The 13,278-nt window shown below is 40.5% G+C and overlaps 1 protein-coding gene across 1 annotated transcript in view; it reads right to left on the bottom strand.

The window, feature by feature from the left end:
* Positions 1-445: 445 nt before the first annotated feature.
* Positions 446-13,278, bottom strand: part of Lrrc63 (leucine rich repeat containing 63) — a 42,903-nt gene continuing 30,070 nt past the window's right edge. Inside the window, exons 8-10 of the mRNA XM_052190941.1 lie at positions 12,300-12,383; positions 2,195-2,434; positions 446-1,106 (exon numbers count right to left, since the gene is read on the bottom strand). Coding sequence (XP_052046901.1) covers positions 866-1,106; positions 2,195-2,434; positions 12,300-12,383 — 565 coding nt within the window. The 3' untranslated portion in view covers positions 446-865. The remainder of the gene's footprint in view (positions 1,107-2,194; positions 2,435-12,299; positions 12,384-13,278) is intronic.

Below are 13,278 nucleotides of genomic sequence, written 5' to 3'. Positions count from 1 at the left end.
TATGAGTGTTTTGCCTGCATGTATCTATGTGGACGACATGCTTGCCTGGTGCCCTCAGAGGTCAGAAGAGGGCATCAGATTCCTTGGAGCTGGAGTTATGGGTGTTTCTGAGCCACTGTGTGGGTACTGGAACCAAATCTGGGTCCTCTCCAAAAGCAACAAGTGCTCTTAACTGCAGAGGCATCTCTCAAGTTTTCAAAAGAAATTCTTAAAGCCTCAAGTTCCACTTCAGGTGGCTACTGCTTTACAGCGTCGTTGTGTGGGTTCTGCTTTCTTGTTTGGCTATTGTTGAAGACTGTGATTGCTGGCTCGTGGAGTTAGTCTCAGTTTCATGGGGGTTTAAGCCAAGGTGACCGATGAAGATTGTACCAGTTTTTGAAGAAGCAGGGAAGACAATTCAAAAAGCTAAAAGTCAGTTTGCAATTAATCTTTTATTCTCAGAAGGAAACCAATTGGTTATCATTGAGGAGGGTTTCACAGAAGTGCACAAGCTAACATTTAGTACCTGGACACATAACTTTGTGGCCTCGTGCAACAAAGCTCCCCACAATGGCTTCAAGATGATAGCCTGTCATTGAATACAGGTTCATGAAAAGACAAAGTACAAGACCCAGTTCTTTTGGCAAATGTTTTGAACCTTTTTCCCCCTTACTGAAAACGTGATCTCCAGGAACTTCTCAAGACTCCTGCTAAACTCTGAAGGCCTTTCTTACTCCTTGAGTCAGAGCGCTGCACTGACTTCTAATGATTAGGCTTTCATGAGAAGGAGGATCACAGAGAGAACTCAGCAGAGAAGACACACGGGTCTCCACGCAGAACCCGTGCTCTAAGAGGTGGATCACTTATACATAAGTATTTGTGGGTTTTACAAAAAGAACGAGACCTGGCTGACTTTGCTCTCTTTCACCCAGTCCATATTCAGAGCTATTCTTTTACTAGGAAAACCTTCCAGAACAAAGCTGCTTTCCCTGATCTCCTGATAGCAGGAAGGAGAGCAGACATAGAACATAATAGGGACATGTGATACTCCAAAGATATCACAGGATCGGATGATGCGGTAACCTTCGCCAAACTTGGGACCATGGCACCAATCACAGTCAGATGTGCTGAAAAGGAAAAACATGAAGTAGATATTTGAGTTTCTACTAATGTAAAACTCAACCCTTGGTTTTTACTGAGCTTACATCTAGATAAGGCACTTTCTACTAAGTCAAAATCTAAATCCTAATACAGTGGAACAACAGATTAGATATGTATGCAAGGGAACCAATTTCTAAAGCAACGGTATGTGTGCACTGTGAATTATAATCTAAAAGTAAAGCTGTGGATCCTCCTCTTTTGTGGTCCTGGGGATTAAATCCAAGCTTTTGTGTAAACATAGAGTCACTGAGCCATATCTGCCGGGTGGCAGTGGCAGAACAAAGCCACTCATTTATGGCCTACAAGCTAAAGGAACTAGGATCCCACAGTTCCCTTAAAGGCCCTGCTCACATGACCTATGACTCTTTCACGAGGCCCCACCTCTTAAAAGTTGCTAATCTTCCAGTAATTGCACCTTAGATAAAGACTTTAGTTTTGATGATCTGAGAGATCATCGAGATAAAAAATATGCTATAGCAATGTCTTTATTGAGTGTTTGTATTTTTACTTAGACATAGTATAAATGTTTGTACCATCCATACAATCCAGCGATGATGATTTATTTTGACATAAATAGTCAATATAGTTATGTAACACCTAGACATAACGGACAAACTCAAGTGGACCCTAAGAACCCTGGTCTTGAGGTGAGGTAACAAAGCCCCAATTGCTTGCTGATTCTAGATGTACAAAACAAAAAAAAGTCTTATCTATTCCTGATATCTCTAGTATCAGAATGGAGTAAATCGTGTCCCATGGGACTAAACAATTTTCGAAGGGAATCGCTTGTATGCGTTTAGTAATTCCTAAAAGAGATTTAACTAACAGATGCATAGAAACCGCACCATCTCATCAACACACTATTCTCAATGAACTTCAGAAATACCTGGAGAATATTATAAAATGGGACTGACTTAGACTTGCAAGATAAGAATGGGTAAATGAACTGTGTGTAAAGATGCGTGTCAGTGTGTGTGTGTGTGTGTGTGTGTGTGTGGTGTTAGTAAAATACTAGAGATGTGCTTTGATAAGAAGCATGTTAGAAATTACTCACCTTATAAGATACTTTTGAACTGAAATTGGGATGTAATCAAATACTTTGTGTAGATTATTTTTAACAATGAACAAAGCACAAATTTGAGTAAGTTGTGGGGGGTTATTCCAGGAATTCTCTAACCAAAATTGAGAAGAAGTGAATGTATTTTCAAATTGGAATTTGATCAAGTTAAGCTTCAAAATCCCAGGTGGAAAAGACGTTATGGGATTTCCGTCAACAATCAGCTTTTCAAGTGATCTGTACATAAGAAAATCATAGTTTACAAGATAATCATGCAATTTATAATATTCACCCAAGTTTCGGTACTGATGTTCTTGAAACCTGGCACTATAACATCTATTTTAATATTTTCTTAGAATCAAAAGAATTTTCTTATAAAACAACAGAACCAATTTATTATGCAAAGGGGTGCGTTTGTGTGAATGGAGCAGCTAATACCTGCAGTTGTTGGGGGGGGGGTTCTTCGAGATCTGTTACCACTGTGGAAAAAGAAATATCCATAAATTCAGGAGAACTAAGAAGTGTCACACCACATAAACACAATGTGGTGACACACTGAAAAAACTGTTTTCAAAGACAACCTGAGCATCGACATATGAGTTTTCATTAATGCCTAATAAAAACAGTGAAATATATAACCTCAAAATAGACTGCTACATTATAGGTTGTCCCCTCGGCACCTGGGTCTCCTTACTTTTCATTGTCTCAATTGTTTCTGATAGTCCTTGCCCCTTTATTCAAAGAGAATAGGTGTGACTGGTCTCTCTCGTTGCCCCAGGGTGTTTTCTGCCATCCTTTCTCTCTTTTCTAATGAGTGCTAAGAGCAGACATTAGATGTACAGACATCAACCCATTGTCAAAATCCTTTCCAAATGAACAGGCTGGCATGTGGCCTCTAGGTGGTGGAGCAGGTGCTTCTGAACTCCCCTTGACAAACTAGGCTCACATAAACTTTGCCCCAAACTAGTTTCTCTAATGCTAACTCTAGCTGACAAAAGTAATATACCCTCAAAGAGGGGGTATTTCAAATAAAGAGACTGGGTAGCTCTTCAAATACAGCTTCACAACTGGACCTCTTGTGGCCGGCTAAGTGTGAGGAAAACCCCAAGCTCTTATTTTGTGCTGAAGGACAAAAATGGACACTATCATGTTCCCTTTACATGAGACATACGCCTTGGGGTCAGCAGCATAGCCCTGCTGCGATCTGAACATTTCAATACTTCCTATCATCTCTTTTAGTTAACATTTTTCCATATTGCATGCTCTTCCCCCATCCTAACTTCTTCCAGATCCCCCACCTTCCTACCAACCCATCTTTTTTATTTTTCTCTCTAAAACAAAACAAAACAAAACAAAAACAAAAACACCCCACAAACACAAAACCCACAAAGCTGAATGTCAAAGTAAGACAAAAATGCCAAAACAAAAAAAGTACACACACACACACACACACACACACACACACACACACACACATGATCCCTCAAAAACAACAACAACAAACCCAAAGCAAAGCCATGGAGTTCACTTTGTGATGGCTCGCAGGCATGGAGCCTGCCCTGGGATGTAGTTACTATGCCCAGTGAAATTCCATTGGAAAACACTGATTTTTTTCCTTTGCCAGCATCACCTTCAAATAATTATTGGTTAGCAATAACCCCCAACATCTACATTCCCACTCTCAGTGCCGGGACTCTGGCTTGAACCTGTGCAGGTCTTGTGCATGCATCCCGTTTCTGAGTTCATATGTGCATCCATCCTGCTGTGTCTGGAAGATACGATGTTCTCGGAGTCATCCAGCATCTCTGGGTCTTACGCTCTTTCTAAACCTCTTCCTCTGAGCTTTGAGGGGTAGAATTTCATGAGGACATCACCTTTAGGATTGAGTGCTCCAAAGTTTTCTACAGTCTGCACATTGTGTAACTTTGGACTTCTGTTAGTTCCCATCTACTGCAAGAAGAGGCTTCCCTGTGCATGGCTGAATGAGGCACTTGTCTACGGGTATAGCAGAAGTTCATCAAGGAGTTGTTTTATTGCTATGTAACTTTAGAAGAATAGTAGTATTTGGTTTTCTGGAGGTTCATAACCTATCTAAGCTCAGGTTCTTGATCAGTTTAACAGCACGAGGTATGAGTTTTATTTCATGGAGTAGATCTTAAATCCAAGCCAAAAGTGGGTGGTTACTTCCATAACATTTATGCCACTATTGTGCCAGTATATCTTGCAGGCAGCTCACTGTTGGCCACAGTGTTTGTAACTGGTTTTGTGATTACGTTTCTCCTCTGGGAGTGTGCAGAGTGCTTTCTACGCTATGAATCCTAGTCAGTTCAGGTAACGCTTCTAGTTAGGCACCAACTTGACTTCTCTAAGGTACATGAAATACATAGAGCATTGTCTTCAAATTCATAAACATTGTCTTCAACAATAGGGCCTTACCATAAAGTTGTGGAAGGCAACCTAATAACCATGGCAATGGCCTGTGATGTTTGGGAGTTTGCATGTGACCCCTTTGACTAAATGACTCAACAGGATGTGACTCATTCCTGGCACTGGATGTTTTAGTTGGTAGAATAAGGTGGCCAGGAGCATTGTCTCCCCCATTATTTGATGAGTCCATTTAGATTTCTTCTATATAACGTATATATTTCAGGAAGCCTCTACAGCAATAAGTTTCCATATGTTTTTTTTTTTCAAGTGACCTTTTGGTTAGTTGTCCCCACCCCCACCCCATAAGCCCTCAATTACCCTTCTCTTCCACCCCTTACCTACTTAATACTATTTCAGTTTCCCTTTTAGCCTCCAGAAAGCTATATTCTATTTTCCCTTTCATGGGAGAGTCTCTCCTCCACATTAGTCCCTTACTAAGTACTTAACTTCTGTAGTTATTTAGATTTTAGCACATATATTGAAGCTTAAGAGCTAACATCCATATAAGAGAAAAAACACACAATATTTGTCTTTTTGGCTCTGGATTACCTCTTTCAGGATGATTTTTTTTCCTAACTCTTATCCATTAACCTGCAAATTTTATCGCTTTATTTATTTTTTTACAGCCAAATACTATTCCGTTGTTGTAAATGTACCATGTTTTTATTATGCCTTCATCAGTTGATGGACATCTAGGCTTTTCCCAGTTTGTGGTTATTATGAACAGAGCCGCAATGAACATGGACAAGGGGTGTCAGCAGCAGGACGTAGAGTCCGTGGTCTAGAGTTGTGTGTCTGGCTCTTGAGCTTCAGGCACATGCATTCCCAGCTTCCTGAGGAGCAACCCAGCTGATCTCCATGGAAACCAGTTCATACTCCCCCCAGAAACGTATACCTGTCCCCTTCCCCCAGCAGCACACAGCTGTCGTTTGTTTTATTGATTCAGGCCACTCTGACTGGTGTTAGATGGCATCTTGAAGTAGTTTCAATTTGCATTTCCCTGGTGACTTAAAGACGTTGAGCATTTCTTTAAGAGTTTCTCAACCAATTGGGTTTCATCTTTTGAGAAGTCTTATGCTTAACTTAGCTCTGTACCACATTTTATAATTGTTCTGGTTTCCTTATGCTCAGGGTTATTTTATTATTCCATATATAGTTGACATTAACCTTCTATCAGATGCGTAATTGGTAGATTGCCCTGGTCTGCGGGGGCTTCAATGGGGGACCCTAGGAGAGAAGGGCAGAGAATGGAAAGGACAGGAGACACGAAGAATGAGGCCAAGCCCGGGTTCAGTTCAAGGCCTATCGAACTGTATTTTCTCAGGGAACTTATACAGGCAGGGGAAGAAGTAAGGCAAGTGGGAATTTCCACAAAGCCTGGCCATTCCGACAAGGTGAATCTCTGGCAGCTGTGAGATGTTTACTTCTGGCATGGCGCAGTTGCCGTCGACTACCCGATTTCTCCAAGGTCTGTAGCTGAGGAGAAGCCAAAACCTAAGCCTATCTTTAAAATGGAATCTAAACATAAAGTAAGGTCAGTTTGGCTCCTGGCAGTAGATATGTTCCTATTCCATATAGACTTCTTAATCAGACTGCTGTCCTTTCCAATACTGACTTCATGGGGTCCCAATTTATCAGTTTTTGGTCTTAGTGCATGTGCTGCGTGTTGTTCAGAAATTCCTTCCCAGTACCAATGAGTTCAAGTCTATTCCTCTCTTTCTCCTCTGTCAAGTTCAGGTTATGTCCTAGTTAGGGTTTCTATTGATGCAATGCAATAACAGGACCAAAAAGCAAGTTGGGGAGGAAAGGTTTTATTTGACTTACACTTCCATATCACAGTTCATCACTGAAGAAAATCAGAACAGGAACTCAAATATGGAAGGAACCTGGAGACAGGAGCTGAAGGGTCTGTTGGGGTGCTGTTTACTGGCTTGCTTATCATGGCTTGCTCGGCCTTCTTTCTCACAGTCTTGGCACCCCTACAATGTGCTGGGATGTCCTCCATCAATAAATAGTTATGAAAATGCCTAACAGCCAGATCTGATGGAGGAATTTTATCAGTTGGGGTTCCCTCCTTCAGCTAACTGAAGCTTGTTTCAAGTTGACATGAAGCTATCCATCACAGGTTATATGTACCTATATTGTAGTCTATGAACCATTTGGAATTGAGTTTTGTGCACAATGATAAATATGGATTTATATAAAATTTTCTGTATCAGCCATCCAGTTTAATTACCATCACTTTTTTTTTTTTGGAAGGTGCTGTCTTTTCTTCAGTGTGCACTACTGTTTATTACTTTTGGAGTATTTTTCCTATGATGATTATGTGGTGTCCTTTGCTACATATTCCAATTAATGTGTCTGATGTCTGTTTTGTGAGATATTAAAATAGCTCTACCTGCTTGCTTCTTTGATCAGTTTGCTTGAAATACCTTTTACCCTGAGGTGATGCCTATTCTTCAAGGTGAGGTTCATTTTTTGGATGGAGCAGAAAGATGGATCCTGTTGTCTAATCCAATCTATTAGTTTGTCTCTCTATCAGGGTACTGAGGGCACTAACAGTGAGAATTATTAGTAAACAGTGTTCATTGATTTCTGCTATTTTGCTATTTGTGTGGGTGTTTTTTTAATTACTTGGATTATTTATTCCTTCCGTCTTCTGGAGTTAAGCTCTTCAAACTAAAGGTTTCCAACTACTGTCTTCTGTAGTGTTAGACTCCAAGATGGAAATTGCTTAAGTTTGGTTTTATCATGGATGTTCTCTTTTTCTGTTGTTATGATTGATAGTTTTGATGGCTGTAGTAGTCTGGGCGGCCATTTATGGTCTCTCCAAGTTTGGAGAACATCCATCCAGGCCTTTATGGCTTTCAGAATCTCCACTGAAAAGTCGGATGTTACTCTAACCGGCCAGCTTTGAATGTGACTCACCTCCCGCCTTGCAGCTTATAACATCTTACGATGTCTTTCTTCTGAACATTTAGTGTTTTGATTATCATGTGTCATGGGGGATTTATATTTTTGCTCCTGTCTAGAAGGTGTTCTATAAGCTTCTTATACTTTGATACACATTTCTTTCTTTCTTTTTTTCTTTTTTAGATTGGAGAAATTTTCTTCTATGATTTGTTTAAAAATATTTTCTGTGCCTCTGACCTTCTTCTTCCACTATGCCAATTATTCGTAGATTTGTTCTTTTCATAGTCTCCCAGATTTCCAGGATATTTTAGGCCTGGATTTTCCTTTAAAGTAATTACTTTTATTTTAACTGTAGCTTGAATATAAGTGGATCTGTGCTGTTGAAACCTTGTACATTACATTCAATTAGTAATAAATAGTTACAATGCTCAATAGGACATAGGAGGTTCAATTAGATTATATATTGATTTATATAGATTTATATATAGGAAGTTGATTTATATTAGTCACAGATCACTGCTTCATGCACTTTGAAATCTTCATATATTTCCAGAGATGCTAAATATTACATGAATAGTCTATAAAACTATATGAAGCCTGGATTTAAAAAAAAGACTCAACATTTATTTAACTGATCTATTAATTTTTTCTACCTTGCTTTCAACACATGAAAATTTCTCTTCCATGTCTTGTAATCTGTTGGTGAGGCTTATCTCAAAGGGTCTTGTTTAGCATCTAACTTTTTCATTTCTAGTTTTATTTCAATTTGAATTTTTTGTTAGTGATTCCATTTCTTTGTCAGATTCTACTTGCAGGCCTTGGATTGTTTTCATTATTCCAGCACCTGGTTCTTTGTGTTTTCTCGGTCTCCAGGGAGGCACTCAGTCATATGCTCTTTAAGGTACTTGAGCAGAGTCAAAATTGCTATTTTGAAGTCCATATTTTGTGCTTCAACTAAATCGTTTCCTTTGCCTTTCTTTTTCTTTCCTTTCCTTTTCTCTCCTTTCCTTTTCTTTTCTCTTTCTTTCCTTCCTTCCTTCCTTCTTTCTTTTTTTTTGCATCTGGAGTTACGATATTTGAAGTGTTTCTTGATGTAGATGTCTAGACGTGTTTTGTTGGGTAGATATTCTGTTGTTTGGTTGCTGCTGTCTTCTCTGGATCCTCTGTGTGATGGCTGTGGGGTCCTTATTAGAGACTGTTTTGTGGGTCAATGTGTGCCATAAAGGACTGTGGAAAGGCTGAGGGGCAGCAGGGCAGGACTAGGCATACCTTGGGTCTGCACCAAGATGTGGGATTGGGGATAGCAGGGGAGGGGCTCCTGCCTGCAGGCTGAAGCACGACTAAGAACGTGCCTGGAGCGAGCATGATGAAAGAGCTGCCTAGAGCCATGATCGCCACCACGCAGGGGAGCTGGAATGGGAGGAGGGCTCCTGGCAGCACTCAGAATGCCTCTACACTCTTACTACGCCCAAGACATTTGGAGCTAGAGTCTCTAGGAAGTGATTGGGTTTTGAGGGAGAGCTCTCATAAACAGGATACATGCCCTTATAAATGAAGCTTTGGAAAGATCCCTTTGCCCCTTCCAACCTGTGAGGTGAAAATGAGTTAGAAGAAGAGATACTCTGGCTCCTGTTAGGGCAGTGGGTGAGTTTTAAGGGTGATTAAGACACCTGAAGTCAGGATTAGTGGTAATGATGTCATATTATGTATATATTATGAGCACTACTTATCTTTGTGTTTCTTTAGGTCAGTTGTTCTCAACCTTCCTAATGTTGCAACTCTTTAATACATCCTCATGTTGTGGTGATCCCCCACCCAAACCATGAAATTATTTTTGTTGTTACTGCATAACTATAATTTTGCCGCTGTTATGAATCTTTTTTTTTTTTTTTTTTTTGGTTTTCTGGATTTGGTTTTTTTCAAGACAGGGTTTCTCTGTATAGCCCTGGCTGTCCTGGAACTCAGTCTGTAGACCAGGCTGGCCTCGAACTCAGAAATCCACCTGCCTCTGCCTCCCAGAGTGCTGGGATTATAGGCATGCACCACCACCGCCTGGCCCACTATTATGAATCTTAATGTAAATAGTTTTGGAGATAGAGGTTTGCCAAGTGGGTTGCAACCCACAGGTTGAAATCTGCTGCTTTAAGGAAAGATGCTGGGAAAGGGGAAGATGGACTACTCACTGTCCTGAGCACCTGGACCAAAATGGCTGACTGTCAGATACATAGCCCATCGCCCCCATCAGCCATCTGGGCATCCCACAGGTTCCGAGGAACTACAGGATGATCTTGGGTGATGACCCTGGTCAACGTGCAGAATCAGTCAAGGCTGTTTAAAATAGTTTGTACTAGATAGTTTACTCTCTCAAGCCTCGCTAAAGTCTATGCAAGAGAGGAAACATTTCCACTAACAGAGGCTGCATGCTGCATGCCACTGCTAAGAGGCAGTGGTGCGGTTGGTCCAAACAAATGACTATGATTGTTCCAAATTTCCCTTCTGGGGCCGTATAAGCAGGGTGTTCAGGCTCAGAGGATCAATCCACTGGGAAGACACTCTCCTGTGTTTCCTTCTATGATGTTTGATCATTAGGTCTGATAAAGGACTTCTTTTCAGTGAATTCTTGGTGATTTTCAGTAGTATGGACTGAGTAGGTAACAAGGAAGGGCAGATACAAAATACTGACAGCATAATGTCAGCCCCAGAGCAAGACGGAGGGTAGTGGATGGAAAGAAACAGCAAGAGGGGGGTGTAGACCTGCGATAAACCCGGGAGAAAAGCTGCAAGGAACCTCTGAAGAGAAAACGCAGACGCTGGTGACCAGCAGTGTTCCAGAGAGACACCTCAGCCCTCAGCCCAGATGTGCTGTAACCCTGCTGTTGCCTGGAATGCCTGGAAGCTCTAACACCAGCTACAGTCAAGGCCCAAGGAATCCTGACTTCCTAGGGCCACATAAGAGCTGTAACACTTGCAAGAGGAAAGGGAACATCTGGAAATGCAAAGGTTGCCAGTAACTGATTAGGTGAGCACTGTCGGTCAAGCTCCAAAATGGATGAAGCGGGGGAGTGGGGGAGATGGGAGATGGGGTGGGCTGGGGGTGGGCTTGGGGGTAGAGATGGGGAACAGTATCCTGAACACATCACCAACAAGAAAGGAACAGGTGCAGAGTAAAGTAAACACACAGAAAAGTTAACTGTATCTATTAGAACAACCATCTTGAGACTGGATTGTTCGAGTAGAATATGAGGATTACCACAGGAAACTTTAAAAAATTAGTAGAAACATTAGAAAACCAGAGGAAGACATCTTATTTTTTGAAGATATGACTGTGTAACAAGCAAACCAATCAGGCAATGAGAACCAATAATGGAATTTGGTTACAGAGCTTGATTTTTAAAATTAGTCTAAAATAGTACCTCTTTTCTATTCTGTGTTTACCTTAATTGGATGATATTGGAAATAAAAGAAATATTATGTGTAGAAATATAATTATGAATTACTTGGAGACAGTTATTAGAGAAGTTAAGTGAGTCACAAACTGCTGCAAAGGGCATAAAATAAGATTTCAGAGGCTGGAGAGATGGTCTAGCAGCTAGAGCACTGACTGCTTTCTCTGAGGACCAAGTTCCTTTTCCAGCACTCATGTCAACTGGCTTACAACTGCTGCAACTCCAGCTCCAGGGAATTCAATGTCTCTGGCCTCCCAGTGCACCTGTGTTCCCATTCACAAAATCTCACATAGATACACAGACAGATACATAATTTAAAATAAAATATATTAAAAGATTTGAACGATTAAGAGTATATAATGTTTTAGATTTATGTTTCATCATTTATATTTGCACATGTGTGTGTGTGTGTGTATGTGTGTGTGTGTGTGTGTGTACCATGTGTGTACAGTGCTCTCAGAGGCTAGAAGAGGGCATCAAGTGCTGTGTTTCAGGCAGTTGTGAGCCACCCAATGTGGGTGTTAGAAACTGAACTTGGCTCCTATGGAAGAAGAGCAAACACTGTTAAGCGCTTTGCTATTTCTTTAGCCCATGTAATATGTTTTAAAATAAAAAGTACATATTGTCAACAAAAATTTTGTGAAAGTCAAGACAACTGCAATTAATGTGTCAAGTTTGTGTTTGTGTGTACTGTGGCAAGTGTATACGAAATCACCTTAAAGATGAGAACAAAACATCTTCCCTATTAGTTATTATTGCAAATTCATAGTAGGAGTAAGACACAGAACCAGGCAAGGTGGTGCACACCTTTAATACCAGCACTTCGGATGCAGGGGCAGGCAGATCTCTGTGAGTTGGAGGCTAGCCTGGTTTACATAGTGAGCTGCAGATCAGCCAGGGAGGCAAAGTGAGACCTTGTCTCAAAAACAATATAGGACACAGATAAATTCAAGGCTTTTGTTAATTTATAAAAGAATTTGATTGTGTGTGTGTGTGTGTGTGTGTGTGTGAGATGGTGTGTGTGTATGTGTGTGATGACATTGAAATATATAAGAACCATATATATCCACACCAGAAAGTGAACCAAAATGATGTATTAAAAGGTTGTTATATTTTACTTTTAAAATATTATTGGAAATGCATCTTGTAGAAACTTCATACTAGTTATTCAAATTACATTTGAAAATAAACCCCACAATTCACATATTATATTTTGTGACTGGAACACATGAAAAGACTAAGGTCTTTGTCATTATCATTACCAAACATCTTCAATGAGACAGTCATTTACTGTGCATCTATTACTTTGCAAATACCTGAGTCTCTGGATTTCATTTGGAATATTTTCAATTTCATTGTAGGAAATATCAAGCTCCTCCAGATAGTTCAGGCAAAATAACCTTAAACAGAAAGAACAGTGAGTTATAAAAGAGACTATTCATTGTCGCTAGAAATTAAGACATTTACAAGTCAAGTATTTTTCCTCGACACAGGGAGTTACAACTTCAGGAGTCACAGCTCCAGCATCCGGCTGTTGGAGGAACTGGGTCCTCCGGAGGCTCCACACAGCATCTCTCATGTCTCTCCTAGCTTCCCAGGGTTCCTTGAAATCCCAGTCTGCCCCTGACTTGCAGCAGCATTTGTCTCTGATTTCACGGGGTCTCCTTCCACCAGTCACTAGATCTAGGGCCAGCTCTTATTTAGGATGACCCCATTTGACAGACTGCATTTACCTATTGTAATTACAAGTAAGGTCTCATTCTGAGATTTTTTGTTTGGTTGGTTTTATTTATTTATTTATTTATTTTTGCGACAAGGTTTCTCTGTGTACCCCTGGCTGTCCTAGAACTCAATCTGTAGACCAGGCTGGCCTCAAACTCAGAAATCCACCTGTATCTGCCTCCCCAAGTTCTGGGATTAAAGGCATGCACCATCACTGCCTGGCACACATTCTGAGATTTTATGTGGTAGTGGACTTTGGGGGTCTTTGTTCAACCCAAGTGTATTATGACTTTCCTAGTGAAACATCTTTGATTTTCCTTCCCATCAAGTTAAATGACCAAAGTAAGAACGAAAAGATATAATGGTTCTATGGCACACAACCACAGCATTGTGAATCTGTCTCCTATGGGATGCAAATAAAAACTACTTTTTGAAGGCTAGAACTGAACAGCTAAGTATGATATTGATCATAATCCCTAGAACCTCCCCCACCCCTTGTGTATATACTATCCTCAAAATCTGCCTCTTCTCACACAAACAAACCTGAAATATTATTTGCATGCCTAAGGTACT

The sequence above is a fragment of the Apodemus sylvaticus genome, chromosome 8 (genome assembly GCF_947179515.1).
Source record: "Apodemus sylvaticus chromosome 8, mApoSyl1.1, whole genome shotgun sequence".
In the NCBI taxonomy this organism is placed as follows: domain Eukaryota; kingdom Metazoa; phylum Chordata; class Mammalia; order Rodentia; family Muridae; genus Apodemus; species Apodemus sylvaticus.
The sequence above is the reverse complement of the archived record's forward strand: the minus strand, read 5'-3'. Positions and strand labels throughout refer to the sequence as shown.